The sequence below is a fragment of the Polypterus senegalus genome, chromosome 13 (assembly GCF_016835505.1).
Source record: "Polypterus senegalus isolate Bchr_013 chromosome 13, ASM1683550v1, whole genome shotgun sequence".
Lineage (NCBI taxonomy): Eukaryota > Metazoa > Chordata > Cladistia > Polypteriformes > Polypteridae > Polypterus > Polypterus senegalus.
Genome location: NC_053166.1, coordinates 121341682 through 121366667, shown reverse-complemented (window position 1 = coordinate 121366667; position 24986 = coordinate 121341682). Strand labels below are relative to the sequence as shown.

At 38.4% G+C, this 24986-nt stretch overlaps 1 protein-coding gene across 2 annotated transcripts in view; it reads left to right on the top strand.

The window, feature by feature from the left end:
- pfdn1 (prefoldin subunit 1) overlaps nt 1-24221 on the top strand; it is a 95694-nt gene extending 71473 nt beyond the window's left edge. Inside the window, exon 4 of one of the 2 annotated variants that reach the window (XM_039774931.1) lies at nt 24058-24221. In XM_039774931.1, coding sequence (XP_039630865.1) covers nt 24058-24141 — 84 coding nt within the window. In that variant the 3' untranslated portion in view covers nt 24142-24221. The remainder of the gene's footprint in view (nt 1-24057) is intronic. The other variant, XM_039774932.1, reaches the window with a different exon arrangement.
- The last annotated feature ends 765 nt before the right edge of the window (nt 24222-24986 follow it).

Genomic DNA, 24986 nt, shown 5'->3' with positions numbered 1-24986 from the left:
AAACAACTTCACTGGTGATCCCAACAAATTCTCAGGATAAAAAGGCTTTAGTGAATTTTTCAGATTAACACTAATGACTACTGAATTTTCAATGGCCAATTTAATGTTGAGCTCTTTGAGGTCACATGTATATAAATTATACCGACCAATTATTGGTCCTTGTTGTGATCTTACTGTAAAGTAATTGTATCTCAGCTATTATTCTTTAAACAATAAGAAATAAGCCTTATCCATACTTAAAGTATGTACAGATTTGACAGTAGTTTTGCCTTGTATAGTGAATTGCCTGGTCACAAGAAATTGGGAGCATGGTCACTATATAGTATCTTGAAATCACAGGCTTGTCATAGTGTACTTTTTAAGCAATACTGGTCATACTATAATGAAAGGCATCTGGACAGTTATAACAGCAACCATAGGGTGGGCGTGAGTGAATAAACTATGGCATTGTGGACAAAGGGAGGCATAAGGAAAAAAGTAATTAAGATAAGTTATGTAAAGAAGGAAGAGCTATTATTTACATTCTGATAAAGTAGTAAAGCTCATGGGAAATAAAACTAGCCTAACTCAGAGGCCATAATCGTTGTATTTTCCAAAACCTTAAACTTTCCATCTACCTCACCCCCAATGTTGACATTTATCTTGATAAAAATACTGTATCAGATACTGTTGCCAGGTACCAATAAAAAAATAAATATTTACCACAATCAAAGGTCATTGCCACAGCTAAATTAATTTTTCAACCAAAATTTAAAATTTCACAATTTTGTTACTTTGAGCAATGATTATGTATGAAGGCGGCACAATTTTCAGTCCAATTAAATGATTAATTGTAAATACAGTGCAAAGGTCTATACAATATTACTGTGAACTTGAAAAACTCTGTGCTGCTTCCTTGAAAGCCAAGCCCTGCAGCATCTTTGAACTTTAGACATCAAAACAGTTTTGGTGAGAACAGACCTTTCAGTCTCCGAAAGCTTGCCAGTTCTATTCACCCAATTTCCTTAAAATGACATCAACTCAAATTTTGAAGATTTTTTTTCATACAATTACATTGTCTACCTTATACCCTCACATCACCCTAAGTAACTTAATATCATATTAGAGAGTATAAAGTAAAGAATACACTTTGGCTCCTAGATCCTTCGTACTTGGTGTTTTTTTAAGTTTCAAACCTCTCATTTTATATTCATATGTTACATTTTACTTCTTATGTGTAATATTGTAAATTTACTTATGTTACATTTCATTTGCCATAAATTTGCTCAACTCTGAATTCTTTCTAGAACTGTCTGTAATGGTTGATTGTAGTTTGTCTGCCCTTCTACCTAGTTTGGAATATTTGAAAATGTAACCAGCTTATCGTTATCATAGTCATTTATGCATATTAAAAGGAACAGTGCCCCATCAATGGACCCTGAGGGAGACTCACTTTTAACATCACCTAATTATGAAAAATTCTTTAAAATATTTTAACCCTTAACTTAGTATGCTTAAACCAAATTTACATCATCTGCACACTATCTCTATAACTTCCGTTTTGTTTAGTTTGATCACAAGATTATCATTTTGGACCTTATCAAAAGGCTCATGGAAAAATGTTAAATAATGTAATATACACCTCTCTGATTGTATGCTTTTGTTGCTTCCTCAGAATTCTGATCCTTCCTCTCTAAGCATATATTGACTGTTCACTGGTCCCAGTGATTTGTTTGATTTCATCATTGTAATCTAAAGCCAATGTCACATTGCACAACTTTTTGTCACTGGGCATGTCAGATTTGCCAGTTACAGTCGCTGCAACATATCAAGTTACACAACTGAAAATTGCAGGCAGTGCCACTTTAACTGTCCAAGCACCGATCGTTCAGCACAGTCGTGGTTGTCTCTTTTTCTGACGGCCTACAGAAAGTTCAGCTGCAAACTCCGCCTTTTAATTCTTTTTTCCATTCTGTTATAGTGTATAAAATACAAGGCATCATACAGACAAGCTTCTGTTCTGTTTGTCAGGTTCAAAACCCACGTGTTCCTTATTCCTGAATTCTATGTATTGTACTTCTGGATGAACATTCATTGGTCATTTGGTTGTCAGCTCTCCTGCATACACAGCCCACACTTCCTACTAAAGAGAAAATCAAATATGTTTGATTGTATCCCAGACAGTCTCAGTCATTAGGTATGTCACATTAGACAACTGGTCTTCGTGGGAGCATGCTGCCAAGTGCCTCTAACTGGCTAAGATAATGTAATTGAAGTCTACTACTGAAAATCTCTGGAAAAGTCATCTAATATAACATAGACTTAAGGGAGAATTTTCCACCTGAAATTTCTAATTTCTGCAATTAGTAGTCCTTGTTAATTTTGAAAGGTTATCTACTTCTTCCCACTTTTACATTTCTAATAAAATTCAAGTGTTGGTCCCTGCATTTTTTTTTAATTTCAGCATTTTTTAATATAAGAGGGATTTACCCTCTCTCTCTCTCACTGTACATTTTCACAATCAGTAAGTATGTCCTTAATAACTCCTCTGACTTCTGGGAGGTTATCTGCTTTTTTTTTACGTTTGCATATTTTTGATTGCTCTTATTATTTCTAATATGTTTCACCTCCTCTTTCACTACTGAAACACGTACAGAATCTCTTAAATCATCTTTAACATTTTCTGCAATATTTCTCTCCAAATGCCTTTTATCCTTTCAAATATCTCTCTTTACCATTGCTGTCATCCTCTTTTAAGTCCTACTGTCAGTACTGAAGATATGTCTTGTACTTATTACATGGCTATCTTTTCCTGTTCAACTTCTTTTTCAGCTCTTTATTTATCTTTAATTTCTTACAGAATCTAAATGTTAGGATGAGTTTTGCTTTTAAGCTTTTCCCACTGCCCTTCAACCATCTGCATACTTAAAAGTTTGTACCAGTTAGCCATTTTTTTAGGCTTTGCCACATCTCATCAAAACTTATCCCAATCAAAACTTGAGCAGAGTAGTGGTGGCTGGCTCCTTTTTATAGTGTACCTTCTTCCCTCAGCACTTCTGGGTGTGGCGGAAGTGGTTCAACCCATGGCTCTGCAATTCTCCAAGTGCCCCCTGGCGGTGGCCATGGGCATCCACAGGGTTCAGTTTCCAAACCCATGGCACTGCTGCAAAACAGGGTGACTGCCCTCTAGTGTTCCAGGGGAGGTAATATTCTGGATAAGCTCACTCCCCCAGTCCTACAAGTATAGAGGCACACCATCCATATGCCACAAGGTACATCCTGAAAGTTCTGCTTTAATTGTCAACAAGGAAAAATCATTCTCACAAAGCTGTACATTAGGATTGAAGTCCTATCTCTCCCCTTTGTTCACTGGTGAAGAAACCTCTTTCAAATTCAAATGCACAAAGCAGCAAAAATGATAGATCAAATAATAATTTAAAAAGGAAAAGTGTGCAAATAGCATTAATACTAAAATGTTACAGGCTAGGTGAATTGGAAATCCTAAATTGGCCCTAGTGTATAGTTGGGATTTGTGTGTGTGTGTTCACATGTACACCTTGCAATAGCCTCGGGTCCTGTCCAGGGTTTCTTCCCGCTTTGCATCATATGCTTGCTGGCATAGGCTCCAGCAGACCCTCATGACCCAGTTCAGGACTAAGCGGGTTAGAAAAGACTGACTAACTGCAATAACTGTTGATAAGAAGAACTTGATTCTAATTCAGTGACTCATCAGTGATAAATTGGCAATAATCATAATGCAAAATAACAAAATTAACCAATGAATGATGGGTCTACTGCTTACAACAAGGTCACGTTCTTTCTCTGTACATTTTTGACAATGCTGCAGACAGGATAGCTATCTTGAGTCTTATCAGGAAAAAAACTGTTGCCACCAAATATAAAAGTAAAAAGGCTCAAGAGAATTTGGCATTCCGATTTCCACAATTTGTAATGTTATTAAGAAGTCATGGAACTGTCAGAAACCTGAATATGGTGGAAGGAAAAAAAATGTTCAGACAAGTCTTCAAAGGTTCATGCAAAGTGTTGAAAAAATATGATATAAAACATGCAAACAGTTGATTCATAAGAGACACTAAGTAATGGTTTCGACCTTTACTAAATTTTGCACACTTACTGTAACTGAGAATGTCTTTATGGGAGAAGGTCAATGGGGAAACCTAATAAAAAGGCACAAAACCAATTTAGAGTAGCCAAAACTAATGGAAAACAAAATAGAACTTGTTTGCCAGTACAGACCAGCAATTTATTTATAAAAGATTGAATTAAGCTTGCAAGGAAAAGAACATGCCACCTATGGGTAAATTTGGCAGAGGTACCATATGATGTGGGGCTGCTTTGCAGCCTTTCATACTAGAATTATTGAATGCTTTAGGGGAATTGTGAAATTAGAGCAATATCAAATCATTTTAGAGCGGAATGTGCTTCCCAGTGTGATAGAAAAAGTAGGTATGGGTCAAAAATCATATAAGCAGTATAATGACTAAAAACATATATACAAATACACAAAAATAAATAAAAAATGGACAGCAGTGAGTCCTGATCACAATCTGATTGAAAACCTTTGGAAGGAGCATAGATCCTATACACATTCAAGAGCTGGAAAACATTGCAGTTGAAGAGTGTGAGAAACTGTCAGCAGGAGGGTGCAAGAAGCATATGGATAGCTATGAGAAATATTTAATGGCTGTCATCATTGCCAGTGGCTGTTTGACCATGTATAAGGGAATGGTGCTTTTAATACTATACAGATCATTTGTAGTAAAAAGAAAAAAAATCTACCTGCTATTTAAGAAATCTTTTTGTTATATAGCTTTTGACATCCTTTTAACTTATTCTGATGATCGAAAGTTGGTATTTGTCTAATTTATTTTTGAAAATTGTACACAATATACCTAAGATACAAGTTTGCAAGTCATGTTGACCATGTCTGTACATTAATGTGGACCTGAAATCAAAAACAAATTATTGTTCCATAGGAACTGGTTTATTTTGGCTTCTGTCAAAAAACTGCAGGTTGTCTTCTGCTGTTTCACATATTGTGAGTGAGCTTGTTTGGAACAGAAGAGTGGTCAACTGTTTACCATTATGCTTAAATGGGTGCCAGACTACTTTTGGAATACTGAATGCTTTTTCAGGGAGATATCTTGTTTTTACAGGTTTATTTTGATTCCATTACACAGATTAAGTGATATTCCTCATTAAAAACTTTCCTCTTTCTGATACAAAAACATTTGTTATTTTACAAGATATTTGAGGCATTTACAGTACTTTATTTTGCTTTTCATTGTGAAAGTAGAATGTATTCTTATATTTACAAAATGTAATTGTAATTGCTCGAATAATTTTCAGTACTAAGTTTCAGACTTATTACTCTTAGGTTAGAGAGGTAAGAGAGTGGCTATTTATGGAAATTTCCAGAAGTTCTGCATAGAAGTACATCCTGGAATGGCAGTTTGTAATGTTGCCAATAAAGGTGACACTGCCATTTATGTAGGGCTATTTCTAAGATAAGGTTCTCTGGGCAAGGAGCTAGGGCACCCTCCCGTGGACAAGGTGCGTTACTGCTGCCCTCTGTAGAGAAAATTTGTTAAGGCTGGACCAGATCACAAAGAAATGTTTATGTGCCTCAGCAGTGCCTGCCCTAGAGTCTGCATTGTGCACAGCACAATCTGTGTGCTGTTGCGTACACTGGTGCAGACAGTGTTGCCAGGCATCTCGTGGGACATGCAGTCTACCTGTGCTCCTCACGCATGCATGAGGGTGAGGCAGAGCAACTTTGGCAGTTGGCCGTCGCCAGGACCAGGAACCAGGACTCATGCCCTGGTCTTCCTATGTGATGTGCAGCCTGCCAGATGGACACACAGCTGGGTCCCAGTACCCTCTTCCACCTCTTCAAGCGTGGCGCCGCAGGGTGAATGATAGCTGACCCAGGTGCAGTCCAGACTCTAGTGAGTGACTGAGTCTAGGCAGCTTCCCCCTGCCATCCCTGCTGCCTGCTTGGCTTGTTTCTTGGCTTGGTACAGTGCATCCGGAAAGTATTCACAGCGCATCACTTTTTCCACATTTTGTTATGTTACAGCCTTATTCCAAAACGGATTGAATTAATTTTTTTCCTCAGAATTCTACACACAACACCCCATAATGACAATGTGAAAAAAGTTTGAGGTTTTTGCAAATTTATTAAAAATAAAAAAACTGAGAAATCACATGTACATAAGTATTCACAGCCTTTGCTCAATGTTTTGTCGATGCACCTTTGGCAGCAATTACAGCCTCAAGTCTTTTTGAATATGATGCCACAAGCATGGCACACCTATCCTTGGCCAGTTTCGCCCATTCCTCTTTGCAGCACCTCTCAAGCTCCATCAGGTTGGATGGGAAGCGTCGGTGCACAGCCATTTTAAGATCTCTCCAGAGATGTTCAATTGGATTCAAGTCTGGGCTCTGGCTGGGCCACTCAAGGACATTCACAGAGTTGTCCTGAAGCCACTCCTTTGATATCTTGGCTGTGTGCTTAGGGTCGTTGTCCTGCTGAAAGATGAACCGTCGCCCCAGTCTGAGGTCAAGAGCGCTCTGGAGCAGGTTTTCATCCAGGATGTCTCTGTACATTGCTGCAGTCATCTTTCCCTTTATCCTGACTAGTCTCCCAGTTCCTGCCGCTGAAAAACATCCCCAGAGGATGATGCTGCCGCCACCATGCTTCACTGTAGGGATCGTATTGGCCTGGTGATGAGCGGTGCCTGGTTTCCTCCAAACGTGACGCCTGGCATTCACACCAAAGAGTTCAATCTTTGTCTCATCAGACCAGAGAATTTTGTTTCTCATAGTCTGAGAGTCCTTCAGGTGCCTTTTGGCAAACTCCAGGTGGGCTGCCATGTGCCTTTTACTAAGGAGTGGCTTCCTTCTGGCCACTCTGCCATACAGGCCTGATTGGTGGATTGCTGCAGAGATGGTTGTCCTTCTGGAAGGTTCTCCTCTCTCCACAGAGGACCTCTGAAGCTCCGATGGAGTGACCATCAGGTTCTTGGTCAAATCCCTGACTAAGGCCCTTCTCCCCCGATCGCTCAGTTTAGATGCCCAGCCAGTTCTTGGAAGAGTCCTGGTGGTTTCGAACTTCTTCCACGGATGATGGAGGCCACTGTACTCATTGGGACCTTCAAAGCAGCAGAAATTTTTCTGCAACCTTCTCCAGATTTGTTTCTCGAGACAATACTGTCTCGGAGGTCTACAGACAAATCCTTTGACTTCATGCTTGGTTTGTGCTCTGACATGAACTGTCAACTGTGGGACCTTATATAGACAGGTGTGTGCCTTTCCAAATCAAGTCCAATCTACTGAATTTACCGCAGGTGGACTCCAATTAAGCTGCAGAAACATCTCAAGGATGATCAGGGGAAGCAGGATGCACCTGAGCTCAATTTTGCGCTTCATGTCAAAGGCTGTGAATACTTACGTACGTGTGCTTTTACAATTTTTAATAAATTTGCAAAAATCTCAAGTAAACTTTTTTCATGTTGTCATTATGGGGTGTTGTGTGTAGAATTCTGAGGAAAAAATGAATTTGATCCATTTTGGAATAAGGCTGTAACATAACAAAATGTGGAAAAAGTGAATGTGAATACTTTCCGGATGCACAGTAGGTACTAAGGTGAGAGAGTGAACCTAAGGAGAGTAGGTCTTTGAGGCAGGAACACTGGAACTGCAGCAGGGACACTGTGGCCACTACGCAGTAACAATATATACACTCCAAATAAATCATGTGATGATGTTAAACACGGTTTTACTGCAAAAAAGTAAAGGCACGTCCGATTTTAAAAAATCTTTTATTTGCAATGTTACCTCTGTTTACCAGAGATGTGTTTCTAATATGTATTTTTTGTACGTCCTTTTCCTATATAAAGTTTGTAGATGAGTACATATTAGAGCATTGTCGGGCAACTAGTGCGCCGTGGAATATTCTAGGGGCGCCGCGAAAACTTGTAAAATATTTAAAATTGCTAGTGTTTTTGAACTTTTGGTTGATTAAAAAGATAATGTTTAAAAAAAATATTTTATGTTGGAAAAACAGATAACAGAACACTTACGGAAATTAAGTCTAAAAAACGCAAAAGATTTCAAATGATCGACAAGGAAATGCGCGTCTGTCTTTCGAAAATTGATCCTCGCATCAATCTCATATGTGCTGAAAATCAATCTCAATGTTCACATTAATTAAATTTAAGATTTATCCTTTGATTCCGTTTTTAATAAAATGTCTTTCAAACTTGTAAAATTAACTGTTTTTATTGGCGATTGTCCATAGTTTGTGTTGTCACGACTTTATTTATGGGCAGTCCCTCTGGTGCGATGCAAAAGAAAATTTTTGGACAGTGCGCCGCAACTCGAAAAAGGTTGCCTTTCACTGTATTAAAGGGTTGGCTCAGATTGGACGTTTTGGTGACAAAGTCAGAGAGGCAAGATTGCAGAGGAGAGATGCTGTGTATATTGGGAAAAGAATATGAAGGATAGAGTTGCCATACAAGAGGAAAAGAGAAAGGCCTTAGAGTAGGTTTGTGGATGTGGTGAGAGAGGACATGCAGGTGATGGGGGTAACAGAGCAAGATGCAGAGGACAGAAAGATATGGAAAACGATTATCCGCTATGGCAACCCCTAATGGGAGCAGCCGAAAAAATCAGAAGAGTCCGTTAAATATAAGTTATTTACATGGAAAGTAAATAAAATAGGAAGAGTCTGTTAAATATAAGTTACTTACATGGAAAGAGGTTCCATTTGTTATTTTATTATTCTACGTTTTGTAAATGTTATATTATTATTTTATTATTCCATTTATATGCATTTATAATTAGATAAGTGATGAACATATGTTAGTACTTTATTATGTATGTGTTTGTGTATGGGGGGCAAATTTTCTTGCCAGTGGCACCAAATAGGTCAGAAATGGCCCTGCATTTATGTGCATATCAAGTGATAGTGACAAGATTTCCAAGTTTAACTTTATTTCAAAGATGGGTTTTCCATCTGTCTTACCTGTATTTAATATTAATTTTATTTCTCATCACTATTAGATTATTTGCTATCATTACCATGGACTGGTATGCACAGTGAACCTATTTTGTTTAACCCCTTTTGTGATTACTTTTTTGGAATTACAGTATATGTGTGTTATAAATGGTATACATCCACAGATTATCTTAGAAATTAAACTGCATATTGACAATCCCCGAGTATAAATTAAATATGATTAAGGTTAATCTGCAGACAGAGGGCAAGGACACCATGCCCTTATTTAATATTAAGTGGATTTGAAAATGCTGCATTTAATCAGTGTTTACAAGAAGCAGTTTAATGTCAATTGTGATAGCTGATGTGAATGATTTCTCTTGAGAATTCTGTTGGTTTCCTCCTTCCGCTTTTATTTGAAATAATAAATGTATGATGCATCTTATTTTGACCTCATTATAGTTGGTTTCCTCCTTCCGCTTTTATTTGAAATAATAAATGCATGATACATCTTATTTTGAGCTCATTGAAGTTATCAGTATAACTGATAGTTTTACCAGGTACTTTATTAAATAAGAACACCATTTGCCCGAGTTTCCTGTGAATATTGCCAGTGTGATGTGTGCTATTGATGTGTCTTTTATATTGTTGAGACAGTACTTGTGAAAAGCCTTAACCACTGAGCACAGTGTAACGTCAATGCAGAATGTATGTTTTTGTAATTCTTAAAGTTTGTCATCCCTCCGGTATGTTGAATTAGTGTAATATCTTGCAGTTCATCAGCTGCTACAGGTGAGAACATGCCATACCTCATTACTGGCAAGGAGTATGTGTTAATTTGTCATACACTATACAGTATCAGAGTTGCAGAATATGCTATTAGGGAATATTGTTCTGCCTCTTGAACGAGTGAAGATTACTCACCTTTTTTACTTTGCCTCTCTAATCGTTGCAGGACATGCATATAAGCGGCCAGGTGACTGTAGTACCTGATCTCTTAATGTGTTGTTGGAAAGGACACTCTGGATCATTCTCTTATCTTGCATTAGTTGTATTTTGTACAGAAATTAATATGAAAAATAATATAGGCTTTCTTGCTTCACAAAACTATTCCACTCCTGACCCCTTTGTAAGGTGAATTTTTGTAACATAAACAACTAATTACCATTAGATTGAAAACATTTTACCCATTCCCTGACTTCCCAAAATGACCTCCATTTTTGTTTAAACAGCACAAAAATTCATTAAAACTGTTTAATTAGTGACCAAAACAAAACCTAATAAGCCTAAGCCGAATCAGACATTGTCCACCATTAAAAATAATAAAGTGCTCCAATAATTTCGCAGTGTTTTTATAGCAGTTATGCTCAGGATAATGCAAAAAGACTTGAGGAATATATGTCAGAATATAAATGAATGATAGTATGTCAATGCATAAGTACACCTTGATGCAGGCTGCGGATCCTGCGGGGTAGACCCCACTAACCAGGCCTCCATGAGGACTGCCTTTGAACACATCATTAACTGGAAGAGTTACTGAGACTAACATTACACATCACCAACATCTGGCTCCAACCTATACATCCGTCCGTTCGATAATCTCAGAGTACTCAAAAGACTGTGAAGATGATCAGGTTTTTGCACTTAGCAGCATATGTTTTAAAATCGTCCCAGACTTGTTATTTATATACCTGAAATTCAGCTTTATTGTTATTTTTAAGATTGAAAAGGTATTAAATGATGATTAGACTTGCTTATAACACACAATTCTCATATGACTCCCTAGACAAAGAAATTACCTTTAACACATTAATACCCAGAAACAAAAATCACAGATCCTGTTTCCTTTTGCATGCATGGTTTGTGCTTTTTGTTAAAATGTGTTTGGAAGTTTTCTGCTAATATTTATGATACCAGTAAAGCGATTTCCTCAAAATCCATGGCAGAAGAAGAATTACATCTAGTATATTGTTCGCTATTACTAGACAAGTGCAAGGTCAGTTGGTGAAGGGTTGCCCTTTGAGTTATAGTCTAGATGCAGTGTTGAATGAAAGTCAGACCGTACAGTCTATGAAACTTGATACATTAATTGTCCAGTTAAATAGAAAGTATGATATCCAGAAATATACTGTCTTAGCACATGCCAAGTCAAACAGGAATCACCATATAATTGTGTGATGCTTCAGTATTAACTTTAGTGACCCACCCTTGATTGATGTATACACATCTCTGATTGGTTAAAAACAAGTGTGAAGTACTGTTACGTTTTTTCCAGTTTGTTTGAAAAATACCCGGAAATTAGATTGACAGTGAAATAAGCATGTTCCAGTCATTTGTTGTTAAGAAAAAGTAGTTAAACATGTGATACTATATAACAAAATTTCATATGTCTCAAATGTATGTATTTTTGATTACAAGTATTCACCTCCTTTGAATAAAACAAAGAATGGACAATAGATTAATGGAAACTCTTCACAATTCAGCTAGTGATAGACATGTTGAACCACTTTGATTTTCACAACATTGTATTCTAACCTGAAATGTGTAATAACTATCATGCAAAAAAAATAATTCTGGGATAGTGAGTAAATGTATATGTTGTCACTGGTGTATTTTTGTTGAATTTTTTTGGACAAAAGAGCTTTGTGCCTCTGCTTTTCATTCCTTGCTTTAAATTATAGTTGACTAACTGAGAGATGAGTCTATTTTGCTAAAATTAAACTTCTGCTTAATAGTGAATTTTCTGTTCATTTGCAGTGCAATTTTGCATGGGTACATTGCTTTGGTGCATCTGTCCTGAAAAAAGCAGATATTCTAGATGCTGCTGTCTCCAGTTGATGTACAAATGTATTTCCTTCCATCTGCACTAACCTTACAACAAAAATTGACTGGTTAAATGTTAGAAGAATGATTTTATTTTTTTTAATTTTGGGACAACCACCTGTGACAGGTGTGAAGGGAAGCAAAATGTTGGGGCTTAGATAGAGCAAGGCATTCAAACAAATTACTAATTTTTTGCTTCATTAGAATTTGCAAATCCTTGAGGCTTAGAAACAGATACTAAAATAGAGAACAAATCATGAAAGTATTATGAGAATTGGTGACTCTTAGTTTCAATGGAAGCATTTATACTTAGCTGTGTGATCGAAAAACATTATTTCAGGATTTTTTCCTGTATAACTTTGTAGTCAGTTATTAATTTTAAACTTAAATGTTTAGCTTGGTAGCTGATACCAAAGGTGTTACACATGTACAATTATTGTGGCTGTGACCAGCAAGACTTGTAGTGACTAACATTAGTTGAGGATAGAGCCACAGAGTTCCAAGTGCTATACCTGTTCTGTTACAGTGGCCTGTCATTATTTTCTCACAGCCATTAGGTAGCAAAGAGGTCCTGACATTACAAGCAGAGAGCAGAATTTGCAGATGAATTGAGTTACACATGACTATCATGTCCAATTTTGACTCCATTGCTACTGTTACAGATGGTCTTACCAAAACTCAAAAAGGGGTTGTGATAAACATCTCCGTTGCTTTAAAGCAGCTAGAAAGTCAGCTGACTGAAACTAACTGCAGCTTCCCAAGAGCATAGACCTCTGGGTCTGCTTTTTAAAGCCACTGATTCAGCATACCATTTGACATTCCCGATGATGCCACAAATAAAAAGTTGAAGTCTGCTCTCCCTAAAAAAGGAATTTGATACAGAAATGGAACCAGAAACGTGTAAGCGACCTGAGCTGCCCTTTCACTCACACTTGTTTTTCTGAACTTGCTGTTATACTGCTGTGGACTAGAAAGATAAATGGTAAATAATATAGCCCACCTTCCTTCACATTTTGTATTTTTTTCTTTTAATAGGATAAAGTGATTTTGTTGGATTTTTTTTTTTTTTTTTTTAGCTTTATTGTAATTATCGTTTAGAGAAATGTGATCTATAATAAAATATCAGTCAATTTGCTACATTGTGGACACATTTTCATGTCTGAAAGCATCACTATAGTTAGTTTGCTTGTAACCAGTCAATGAAGATCTGAACAGTGCAATGCATGACTGGAATTAGAATGTTACACACCAATCTTTCAGTATCTAAAACTTTTTGAGCACACATTTCCTGGTCTGCTGGCAGATTCCTTATCTGCCTTTTTTCCAGTTATACATGTTGTATTGTGACCCTGGACTGCCACTGATTGTTTATCATGATTTTAGAAAAGTGTCCAGGGAGCTATTCCTGAGGCACAAGATGGGTCCATAGTGCAAAAAAAAAGGCTTTCAATTTCTTTAATTTGTGTAGTTAAGTGTTTCTAATGTGAAGAAAACCCATGTTATTACAGTATTCCAGGCAAGTTAATTCAGATTACCTGTCATATTTGACCTTCACTGGCATTCTGTATGGTAAATGATCAGTAGCCTTAACACTACTAATAAGCAGTTGGTTATATGATGAAGATTTTGTTTTTTGTTTTTCTAAGCCTAAGTCTGCATATTGTATCACTGTGACTGTGGCTGCCAAGTTGGACATTTTCTTTTGTTAAATTGCCTTCCTTTTTAGTCATTCTGGTGTGTGTTCAGACCATTGTGTGTTTATATATTTTGTTTATGTATTTAATTATTTACTTATTTAAAGAGCTTCTGTAAAAAAATCCAGGTTACCCACTATGGGTCAAATAATGTTCTCTGTCTGTCCATCAATCCAACCAATGTAATTCGTGTTTGACATCATTGAATATATTTTCTGATGTCCTTTCTTTTCTTACACTTGAATGTCATACTCTTTTTGTCTCTTGTGATAAGTGTGCAGAGCTGTAGTAGTGTGCTTCCATTGTTGACAGTTATGTAGGACAGACCAAAACAATTACTTAAGGTCATCCTCCTTTCTTATTAACATAACTGATAATTTACAAGGGTGAGTGCCCAATCACGAATTATGAATCTTGATTGCCTAATAAAGCCTGAGGTTTTGTAGAAAGCAGCACTGTACAAAAATTGTTACCTTCATTTGAGTAGCAGGATAAAAAGAGGCAGAGAAACAGATTCTCTACGCCGACCCAAGTCATTTCAGCAACATAGTTGTGTTTATAATTCACAGTTTCTATCAGCATTGTACCAGGGACCCTAACTATACCCATACTTTGTGCCCTTCAAGCTGTCATTGACTAATCACACGGTGACAGGGCACGTTCTCAGTGAGCACATTTGTTCTACATATATAGCCAAAGATCTGCACACTGATGACAGCATGCAGCTTTTATTTTCTCAGTTCAGTGTCTGCTTCCCTGCTGTTGATCGATGTCATCGCTCTAAATAAAGCTTCATGCTGCCTTGTTAGCATGATTAAGATGGTTTTAGGGCGATGCAAGAGCACTAATTATAATATTTGAAGTTTTTTAAAACTTGCCACTTGAGCATCATGACCACCTTAAGAAAGAAAAATTGTGGTAACAAAAAACACTATTGGAGAAATACTGGCGTGTACTTGAACGCAGAAATCATAAAAAGTCAAACTTGCATCATGTTAGCATTTTACATTCTGTTCAGTGCTTTCATGGACAGGGTATTGGGCAAGGGTGTGGGGTCCAGCGGCTGTGGGGCATCTATTGGTAAAAAAAGATTAATTGATTTTGACTTTGCAGACGATACTGTGATCTTCACGGAGTCAATGGAGGCTCTGATTGGGGCCCTCGAGAGACTGAGGGAGGAGACTTAAGTGTCTGGGTTTGCGAGTATCCTGGATAAAAACCAAGATTCAGACCTTTAATGACCTCTTAGGCACAGCCATTAGCAGTGTGTCTGTCTGCTGAGTGAGTGTCGACCTTGTCGAGAGGTTTATTTACCTCAGCAGTGACATTCATGTGTCTGGTGACTCCTCCTATGAAGTTCGTAGACGGATTGGGAGAACATGGGTGGTCATGACATCGCTGGAAAGGGGTGTGTGGCATACCTGATATCTATGCAAAAGTACGAAGGTCCAAGTCTTTAGAGTCCTGGTGCTTCCTGTTTTGCTGTATGGTTGCAAGACATGGACGCTATCCAATGACCTGATACGAAGACTGGACTCCTTCAGTATTGTATCTCTTCAGAGAATCCTTGGGTACTGCTGGTTTGACTTTGTGTCGAATGAGCGGTTGCTCACAGAGTCCCAAATGAGGCACATTACATTACATTGTGAGGGAGTGTCGATTATGGCAACTATGACCATGTGACGCAAATACCCGAGGGTGATCTGGCTCGCAGGATTCTCATTGTTGAGAACACAAGTGGCTGGGCCTGGCCCAGAAGATGCCCATGTAACACCTGGCTGCGGCAGATAGATGTTTTTTCTTGAGTGTGAGACTGGACCTCTTGTGTGTCTGGGGGTTGCCAACCAGGATTCTGAGCTGTTTAATCGTGTGGTGGGTTCAGCAACGCTCTGTACCAGTGCCTGCTCCCCGACCAGACCTGTCATGGTCAGATATTTATGAAACTACAGTAGATGTAATTAAGGCACTGCCAGTAGGTAGTACTTCCAACTGATGTTGAAAACTTCTATTTCAGGAATGCAGCTGGCATTCATCTCAGGGTTAAAGCAGGTGTCTGACAGCTTCTTGATTCATTGTGTTGTGCTTTTAAGTGACAATTTCAGACATTGCATTTCATGGTTCAACTCTAATCTATTATTTAATGTTTCATAAAATACCAGACATACATGTAATCTTAAAAAAAGGTTTTCACTTTTGACTAGTGCTGACAGTTTAGGGAAGAAAAAAATATCAATGTATTGCTTCCACTGTGTGTTCAGCCACAGCCCCAACTCATCTTGCCATTGCATACAAGGCTGCTGTAGTATTTTTATTAATGTGTATCGGTAAATACAGCACAAGGAGGCAGTTCTTTCCTTTACTTCTGCCTAGACATATCAACAATAACTTGATAATGCATGATTCAAAATGGTGGGGTGAGTTGTAAGAATCACTCAATACTTTACAGAATGTCTTTACAGTGTGCACTACAATTCATATAAAGACATTAATCTGCAAGGAGAAATGTACCTTTGTAGAACAGGATATTGGCTGAAAGGAATCCCAAAATGGCAGAGCAGTAGTTGACCATGTGAACAGCTGTCTGACTTATGTACTGTGATTTGAGGAGCTCTTCTGCATGATTGCAATTGAACTTTCCATAGTATAATATCATTACACTATTTGGACCACTGCTCCATGACTAACATTTGATTAATTAAGCGTATTTTTGGAATTTAACAAGTACCAATGCTAGAGTCTTCATAACCTTTCTAATGTTTATGTTGAATTTGACACTGAGATAGCAGTCCCCCCACAAGTGCTTGAAATCTTTCCACAAAACATACCTTTGTGAGTACGTTTCTAGTTACCTACTAAGCCCCCATCATTCATCAACATTGATGGGGCCTTTTATTTTACAATCATTTCCATTGATGTCTCCACCATTATAATATTAAATATTATACAGTGCAGTTCAAAAGAGGTATCCTCTAAATCCAAGTTGAAGCTGATGTATGGTCAGCTGGTGAAAAGAATCAAGATTATATTATAGAAAGGTTATAACAATAGAAACATTATCAAAAGACTTTTTCACTTTTATGGGCCAAGGTGATAGACAAACAGCTAGAAATTCAGGGTCAGCAGTAGCCCTTTGCAGCTAGAGGTCTGTAGCAGTTTGGTTCAGATTTGTCCGCACAATTCTGGTATTTCATCAAACTGTTTCCTCTTAAACCTTATTCCTTTGTTTAGCCACACAGTTTTCTTGATATTGGAATCCTGATATTGAGAAACAAATACTTATCTTTCCAATGGAAACAATATTTAAAGTGTGAGATAGACCGTGAAAGGTATTGAACAAACCAGAATGACCTGAAGGCTGTTACAGTCTAAACTTCTGAATTTAATGCAAGCTGTTGGTTCAATGTGCTGTCTTACATTGAAGTGTGGTAGAAATACTAGTGTGGTTAAATCAACAGTATGAAGCATTTTTGGAATATTAGTTTATTTAATTAGTATTGATCTGGGATGCACTTATTCAATAGAGATGCTTGGCCTTTTTTGTAAATCTGGGGTTCATTCTGAGCAGCGAGCTGGTAATTCTTATATGATTGGCACCTGCCTATTGTCTAGAGTCACTTAATACTGAAACCAACAGACACCTGTTGCTGTTTGTAAATTATTATTTTTTTTTTTTTTGCACGAGTGATGCCTGAAATTGTCCTGACTAACTAGCAAAGGACCATCTGCGAATAGAACAGAAAGCTTTTTGTTCTTGACTTGGACAAATAATGTATGTCTACTGCTAATAGTGTAGATAACTCTTTAAACACAAGGCTATTATTTTATTTAGCTAATGCTTATATCCAGTGTGACCTAAAATTCAAAAGGGAATGGTACACTTAATTCCATGAACATTGCCTTGCAAAAATGTTCACTGCCCTTGAAAGTCGACAGCATTCTCTGGATTTCTGAAGATACGCACAAACATTCCTCCAATAAGTATTTTTGTTGACAACAGTTTATTTTTAAAGCCAAAATAAAAGATGTTAATGGAGAACTACAGAGAAAGCCAGAGTTGCATTGTGACTTTGTGGACTAGGTGAAAGCATATGACAAGGGTACCTAGAGAGGAGTTGTGGTATTGTATGAAGAAGTTGGGAGTGACAGATAAGTATGTAAGAGTAGTACAGGATATGTATGAGGGGAGTGTGACAGTGGTGAGATCTGCAGTAGGAGTGGAGTGATGGATGTGTTCAAGGTGGAGGTGGGATTACGTCATAGATCAGCTCTGAGCCCTTTCTTATTTGCAATGGTGAAGAATAGGTTGACAAACAAGATTACACAGTAGTCCCCAAGGACAATGATGTTTGTGGATGACACTGATCTGAAACAAGAGTAGGGGGCAGGTTGAAGAGACCCTGGAGAGGTGGAGATATGCCCTAGAGAGGAGAGGAATGAAGGACATTAGGACCAAGACAGAATACATGTGTGTGAATGAGAGGGAGGTCAGAGGAATGGTGAGGATGCAGGTAGTAGAGTTTAAATATTTGGAATCGACTGTACAGAGTAACAGGGTGTGTGGAAGTGAGGTGAATAAGAGAGTGCAGGCAAGGTGGAGTAGGTGAAGAAGAATGCCAGGAGTTATTTGTGACAGACGGGTATCAGCAAGAGTGAAAGGGAAGGTCTACAAGACAGTAGTGAGACCAGCTATGTTATATGGTTTGGAGACGGTGGCACTGATCAAAAAGCAGGAGACAGAGCTGAAGGTGGCAGAGTTAAAAGATTTTAAGATTTGCATTGGGTGTGACGAGCATGGACAGGATTAGGAATGATGAGTACATTAGAGGGTCGGCTCAGGTTGGATGGTTTGGAGAGGAAGCCAGAGAGGCGAGATTGTGTTGGTTTGGACATGTGCAGAGGAGAGATACTGGGTCTGCTGGGAGAAGGATGATAAGGCCTAAGAGGAGGTTTATGGATGTGGTGGGTGTGACAGAGCAAGATGCAGATGACCGGAAAATATGGAGACAGATGATTTGCTGTGGTGACCCCTAACAGGAGTAGCCGAAAGACGAAGAAGAAGATTGACAACAGTTTAATTTTAAAGCCAAAATAAATAGTTGGTCAAAGCGCGATTGAATTGTCTGTGGAAGACAATTTATCAGTTGGCTCCCAACTAAAGCAGATTCGAGTCGATCACAGTCGCACTATAAGCGCTTGCTGTCGATGGGTGATGCAAGGAACATTATAAATGCAGAGAACAGGATTACTTGGCCACACCTCTGCCTGACTGCTGTGTCTGTGTATAGGAGAATGATAGATCCCGCTACAATAAATAACTGTGCTGTTCCTGTTTCAAGCTGAATTAAGTTGGTTTTGCTATAGTACTAAGATTCAGCCTTGTGTTTGGGGTGCAAGACAGTGACTCACACATCACAATATATGCAGTAAGTACAAATATATGAAAAAAAATGATGCTTGCATAAATATTTAAACTTCAAACGTCCATATTTAGTAGGGCCTTCTTTTGCTGTGAAAACAGCCTCAAGTCTTTTGGGTTAATTCGGAGCCAGCTTTGCACGCTGCACAGGAGTGATTTTGTCTCAGATTTTCTGCAGATCATTCAGAGTGCTTGAATGTCTTACAGTTTTCAGAGTGCTGCTGATTCTCAATGGGGTTCAAATCAATACTTTGACTAGGACATTATTATTTTTTTTTGAGTCACACCAGTGTTTTCTTGGTCTTGTGCTTGAGATTGTCATCTTGCTGGACAAGCCTCAGTTTCACAATTCTTCCAGTATTTCCCTCCGTTTAGTTCCATCCATTCTTCTATCCATCTTAACAATGTTCCCTGCTTCTTCAGAGGAAAGGCATCCCAACTGCATTGAGTTATCACGACCATACTTCACTGTATTGATGGTGTCTTTTTTAATTCAATGGGCAATATTGGGTCTGCACCATAAATAGCGCTTTTAATTTTGTTAAAATCATCTTCAGTTTAATTTTATTATCCCAAGCAGGACATTTGATTTGTCATCAGGTGTTACAGAGAAACCATGACATAACATTAAAAAACATCAACCAAGAACACAGCCTCCAAACACAAATTTTGTACAAATAAATAAAACGCCTTAGTGTGAGCACAATACTTACAATGAAACGTTAAATCCAACATATCAGATATAAAATTAAACCTACTTTTAGACTTCACTGATGATTGATACAAATACTGTTTATCCTATGATTTAAGCCTGTGGATGTTTACTAAGATTGAACTGATTTGGAAAATTAATAAAAGTTTTAATGAAAGAGTATTGAAACCAATTGATTTTAACTTTGGAAGAACCTGTGACCTGATGGCAACAACTGAAATTGAGAATAAAAGGGGAGAGTCACGTCTGACAAAATTCTTTTTCTGACTGACTGCCAAACTTTTTTGCCACGTCCTAGCTGGTTTCCTTTCACACATTGTGGCAAATTCCAGATCTACTTTTTTATGGATATTTGTAAGTAATTGTTTCTTTCTTGCCAATCTCCCAAATAGGCCAGAGTTATGGAGAACTCTTAATATTGTGGACTAATGTGTATGTACCTCAGTTTCAGCAAATGGCTTCTTTAGTTTCTTCAAAGTGATAGATGGCTTCTTTGTTGTTTGTCTTACCATTCTATGTCTTTCTTGGACACAAAGTTTTTGATGGATGGCCATCATTATATAGCAACTAAAGCACTTTGATATTTTTTGTACCCTTTTTCCGACTTGTTCATTTGTAACACTTTGTCTCTTCCTTCCGTGGTATGCTGTGTAGTCTTTATGTTTGCAGTGCGATCACAGCATGGCTAATGATCCCTAGACAGAGTGCTTTATATATTCAAAAACTGTGACATTTACTGTGATTGGTAGAAACTAATTATTCAGTTAGATCCAAATTAAAGGCAAATATGTCTTGTTTCAGAACACTTTGGAACTTTAAGCTCTTGGAGTTTAAAGGATTTGAATAATTATACCAGGAGTGTTTTTCCAGTTTTCATTTTTTTAAGAGTGCGCTTTTACCAAATTGTTTACTTTGGCTTTACAAATAAACAGAACACTTTTTCTAAAATGCTTACTGGAAGAACATGTTTACATATCTTTTGAAATCCAGGCCATGGTGCTAACTTTCAAGGGGACTGAATACTTTTGCAAGGAACTGTATCTACATATGCAGTACTGTTAAACTGAGAGCCATTTAAAACTGGAGACTGAATTGAAAACCTGGTTATTCACACCTCATCACCACAAGTGGGTTAATAGTTCTAAACCTCATTTATATTAGATTCACATGATTTTGGGAAAATGGTAAGAGGCAGGCAGTGAGATGTTTCTGATGAGGAACAGTCGGCACTTAAAAGACACAGTTGGTGGAATGAAGGTGACTAGAGAATCTGCTCTAAATAATGTTTAATCCAGCAACTGAATGCAATATGGATGCTAAAGAATGCTAAAGATTCCAGCCTTTCAACTCCACATTCCTGATGTGGATAAGTAAAAGATGGTCAGAAAATAAATGGATGCATACAACTTAGGGGACAAAGTAGCTGTGAATTAAACAGGCAAGTGACCATTTCTGACATCTACTGTCCCAGCTTCCTCCACAACACACAAAGTGGCAACTCTTTTGCTTCAACAGTAAGATTTTCCTTTTGTGTAATTAATTGAGACTGATGTGCATTGCAAGTGCTTCACCAGATGCTCTGACATGTTTTGCAATATCTGTAATGAGGTATGTTTACCATTATAAGGATAATAAATAACCATTTAACTCACAGAGCATAATTTACTTACTAGCACTCCTAAAACTGTGGCAACACTTTGCCTAAGTCAGTTATATCAGTTGTGTTTCCAGCCTTATGGCAGAGCAATGATTGTGAGAAATGTGATTTGATCCCCGGAAGGAGAGAAGCCAAAGAGGGCCCAACCTGTATTACAAGGAGAAATAATTGAAGCAAATGCAACAGACTTGATGTGATCATATATATCTAGTCTAAGACATCTTCAAAGTTTGGTAGAGAGAACTTTGACGAAGCACGGCAATGGCAAGAAATGTCCCAACATCTTTTAACAACATCAACAGCAGTACTACAACAACAACAACAACATTTATTTATATAGCACATTTTCATACAAACAGTAGCTCAAAGTGCTTTACATAATAAAGAATAGAAAAATAAAAGACACAATAAGAAAACAAAATAAATCAACATTAATTAACATCGAATAAGAGTAAGGTTCAATGGCCAGGGGGGACAGAAAAAACAAAAAAAGAAAGACATGCAGTAAACAGTTTGTGTTGTTTTGTTTCTGATACCCATCTTGTTGTCCTTCTCTGATTCTGACTGACTGCAGGGCTGATGGCACGCCTCTCCTTGGTTCCACAATCGATGTTGGCTAAAACTACTCATTTCAGTGGGAGAGAGTTCTTATCCTTTCGCTAGCCTATGATAACAACATGGAGACGTGAAATTCTCAGGCTTGCTTTCTGTCCTTTGAAAAGCACTCTAAATGAGAATGATGTTTTAGAAGGATATGTTGGACCTTAGCTAACTGAGATAGGTGCTAGGATACAAGGAAGGAGGACGTTCTTTTCGGCAGCAGCTTCTGTAGGTCGGGGTTTTCCGCCCTCTGCTTTTGTTGCTTGTATTAGTCCATTTCATCAGAAAGGTTGTAGTTTTCAAAAAATGAAGTGCTGCTTGGTATTCTGTGGCTAGGGCCTCCCGGTTAGTGATGTTGTTATGGTCATGTGCCAGGTAGGCTTTTTGGATATCTTGATCCACTTTTTCTGGCCTCCCTGTATTCTCTAACCTTGGGTCAAAATTGATAGAAGACTTGTCTGCATAAATGGGGACACTCATTCTAATACTGTAGCCTGCCCAGTGAGTTGATTCTACATGATCATGGCTACAATGCTGGTTGTTTTTGCCATGTGAGGGTACTGGAAATGGTGTGTCAACCTTTCTGCTTGATATGCAGAATCTATTAGAGGTCGTGCTGATAGAATCTCTCAAAATGTTTTGAAGTGATATTGGTAGGTAGCCCAGATCCTACTACCATACAAGTGAGTTGTGCTGCAAAAGACTGCACAATTGACAATGATGACACCTTCCCAATTTTTCTGTTTCCCTCAAAAAAGTGAGATGATGTCCGTAGAAATTGTACAGTGTGCCACAATAGTTAAAGTGAAATATGAATTTGATGTGTGATAGTAGTGAAAGGTTTTTTTTTTTTGTTTAATAGGTTCTTATTGGTGATTTCTTCAGAGTTAGAATTATCATCATAATTCATCATTACTGCAAATGTAAAAGTTAGTACAGCCCAAAACACATTTGTTATGTCAACTTCTATGTGAATTCTGTGTAATAGAGCTGACATGCAGCACACGACCGTGAAAAGTCGAGCAGGAATTGCTTGGGGCCAGGCCTTTGAAACAGGACACCAATTCCATGCCCGAGTAACCACAGTTTGTTGCTCTTATGCTCCAATTGTAGGATTTGTTGCCAAGAGGCAAACTGGATAGATCCAGCTGGCTTGTGCTTCCTTGCTTGCTCACTCTTGCTTATCTCAGCCTGCCTGCTAATGGCCCGCCAGGAAGTGCTTTCCTAATATGGGCAGAGGTGCTGTTATTCATTCTTAGGTGGAATTCTATGCAAAATATCTCATGTTGCTGCCTTGGCAGAAATGTAATGTGGGTGTGTGTGTGACGGTGGGTGCCCAAGCCCAGCTGAAGTATTGTTCACTTCTGCCACAGGCCTCAAGTAATGGTGTCCATGTGACCAGTGAGGGAGGGTAGGTTGGGTGGGATGGTGGTCAGCAGGTGCTTATTAGCTCTGTTATGGATGTGGAGGAGCGGAATGAAAAAACTTTACTGAGGGTTGTGTGGCTCACACACGCATGGCTTAATTGGACTCTTTCTAAAGAAATAAACATTTTGATTCCTATTGTTAAGGACATTTTTTTCCAGGAACTGCTTATCTGTTTGTTCTCACAGTATGCTGCCCAGCTCCCCAATGTGTCTCATGCTTTGACACGCTCGCCTTATACAGAGCTGCCTCGTTATGATTATTATTGCTATTGTTGTTGTATGGACGTGTCTCACTAGTGCTTTTTCATGACACCGAGACAAAAACTGTGTTTTATATGGCACCTTGCAATAAATAGTCTCATTTGAGGTTTTATTTTGGAATCAAAATAATGAAGCAAAATGGTATAACTGTGTGTAGCCACTGTAAAAATCCTGCAAGTGAGGAACAGGAAAAACATTCTCTGAAGAAAATGAATCCTCTGAGACACAGAGAGCCAGCAGCACTCCGAAGAGCATAAGCATGCCGACACAAGTGAGGCAAAAGCAGAAAACATGGCCAGAGTTTAGAATGCCAAGGCCAGGTGGCCACAGACCACCACATTGTCTGGCATGATATCCATTTTAGTGACAAACTCTGCTGTGATTGGCCCAATGCTAATATGCCACTGCTGACCACCAACTCCACTTTTTTCTGGTTCTCACCTCTTCTTTTGTTCTTATTTTACAGCAACGCAAGACATATCTTGAGCGCAGTGTGAAGGATGCAGAGGATAATATCCGGGAGATGCTGATGGCCAGGAGGTCGCAGTGAACACACTTGGTCTCCTTTTGCTCTTCACACTTATTTGTACAGCACTGTTGACCCACTCATTAAAGAAAGTTCATATGCTTTGTGTATCTTGTAAGTTTATAAGAAAGTCAAGGCTGCAGAATGGAAAGCATAAATGGGGATACGTTTTCAGCTGTACCTCAAAAAATCTAAAGACCACCACGTCCAACCAACCCTCAGAGCTTGACTGTGGTTACACAATGAATGGGTTTGCTGGCAAACTGGTGAGCAGCAGGTTCAAATCGTTCACACCTGAACATAGCAATGCCCTGTTTATGCCTTTGGCCCCAGATTAAATATAAAAGAAAGTGTTAAAACAACCCCCTCAAAGTGTTACATGGCACTGCTTTTACCAAACACATTGATCCAACACTGAATGTCATTGTTTGAAAAATGACCTGAGTATGCCTCAGGAAACTTGATTCAGATGGGATATAATCATGTCCAATTTTGATTGGTTCTTTGTTGCCTAATAAACCTTTGACTGTCACCCACAGAGGCAGCGGCTCATTGTATTACTGTTTTGTGCAAATGAATCATAGTCTGATCAAGAGGGTGAGGTTCATATTCATGTTTAAAGTCACTTGGAAATGTTTGAGGTTTCCTAGCGCAGTGTACAATTGCAGACATTTGACAGGATTGCTGCTGCTGATAAAGTACACAGTCCATCCATCCATCTTCCAACACGCTGAATCCAAACACAGGGGTCTGCTGGAGCCAATCTCAGCCAACACAGGGCACAAGGCAGGAACCCACCGCAGGACAGACACAAACACCAAGCACACACTAGGGCCAATTTAGAATCGCCAATCCACCTAACCTGCATG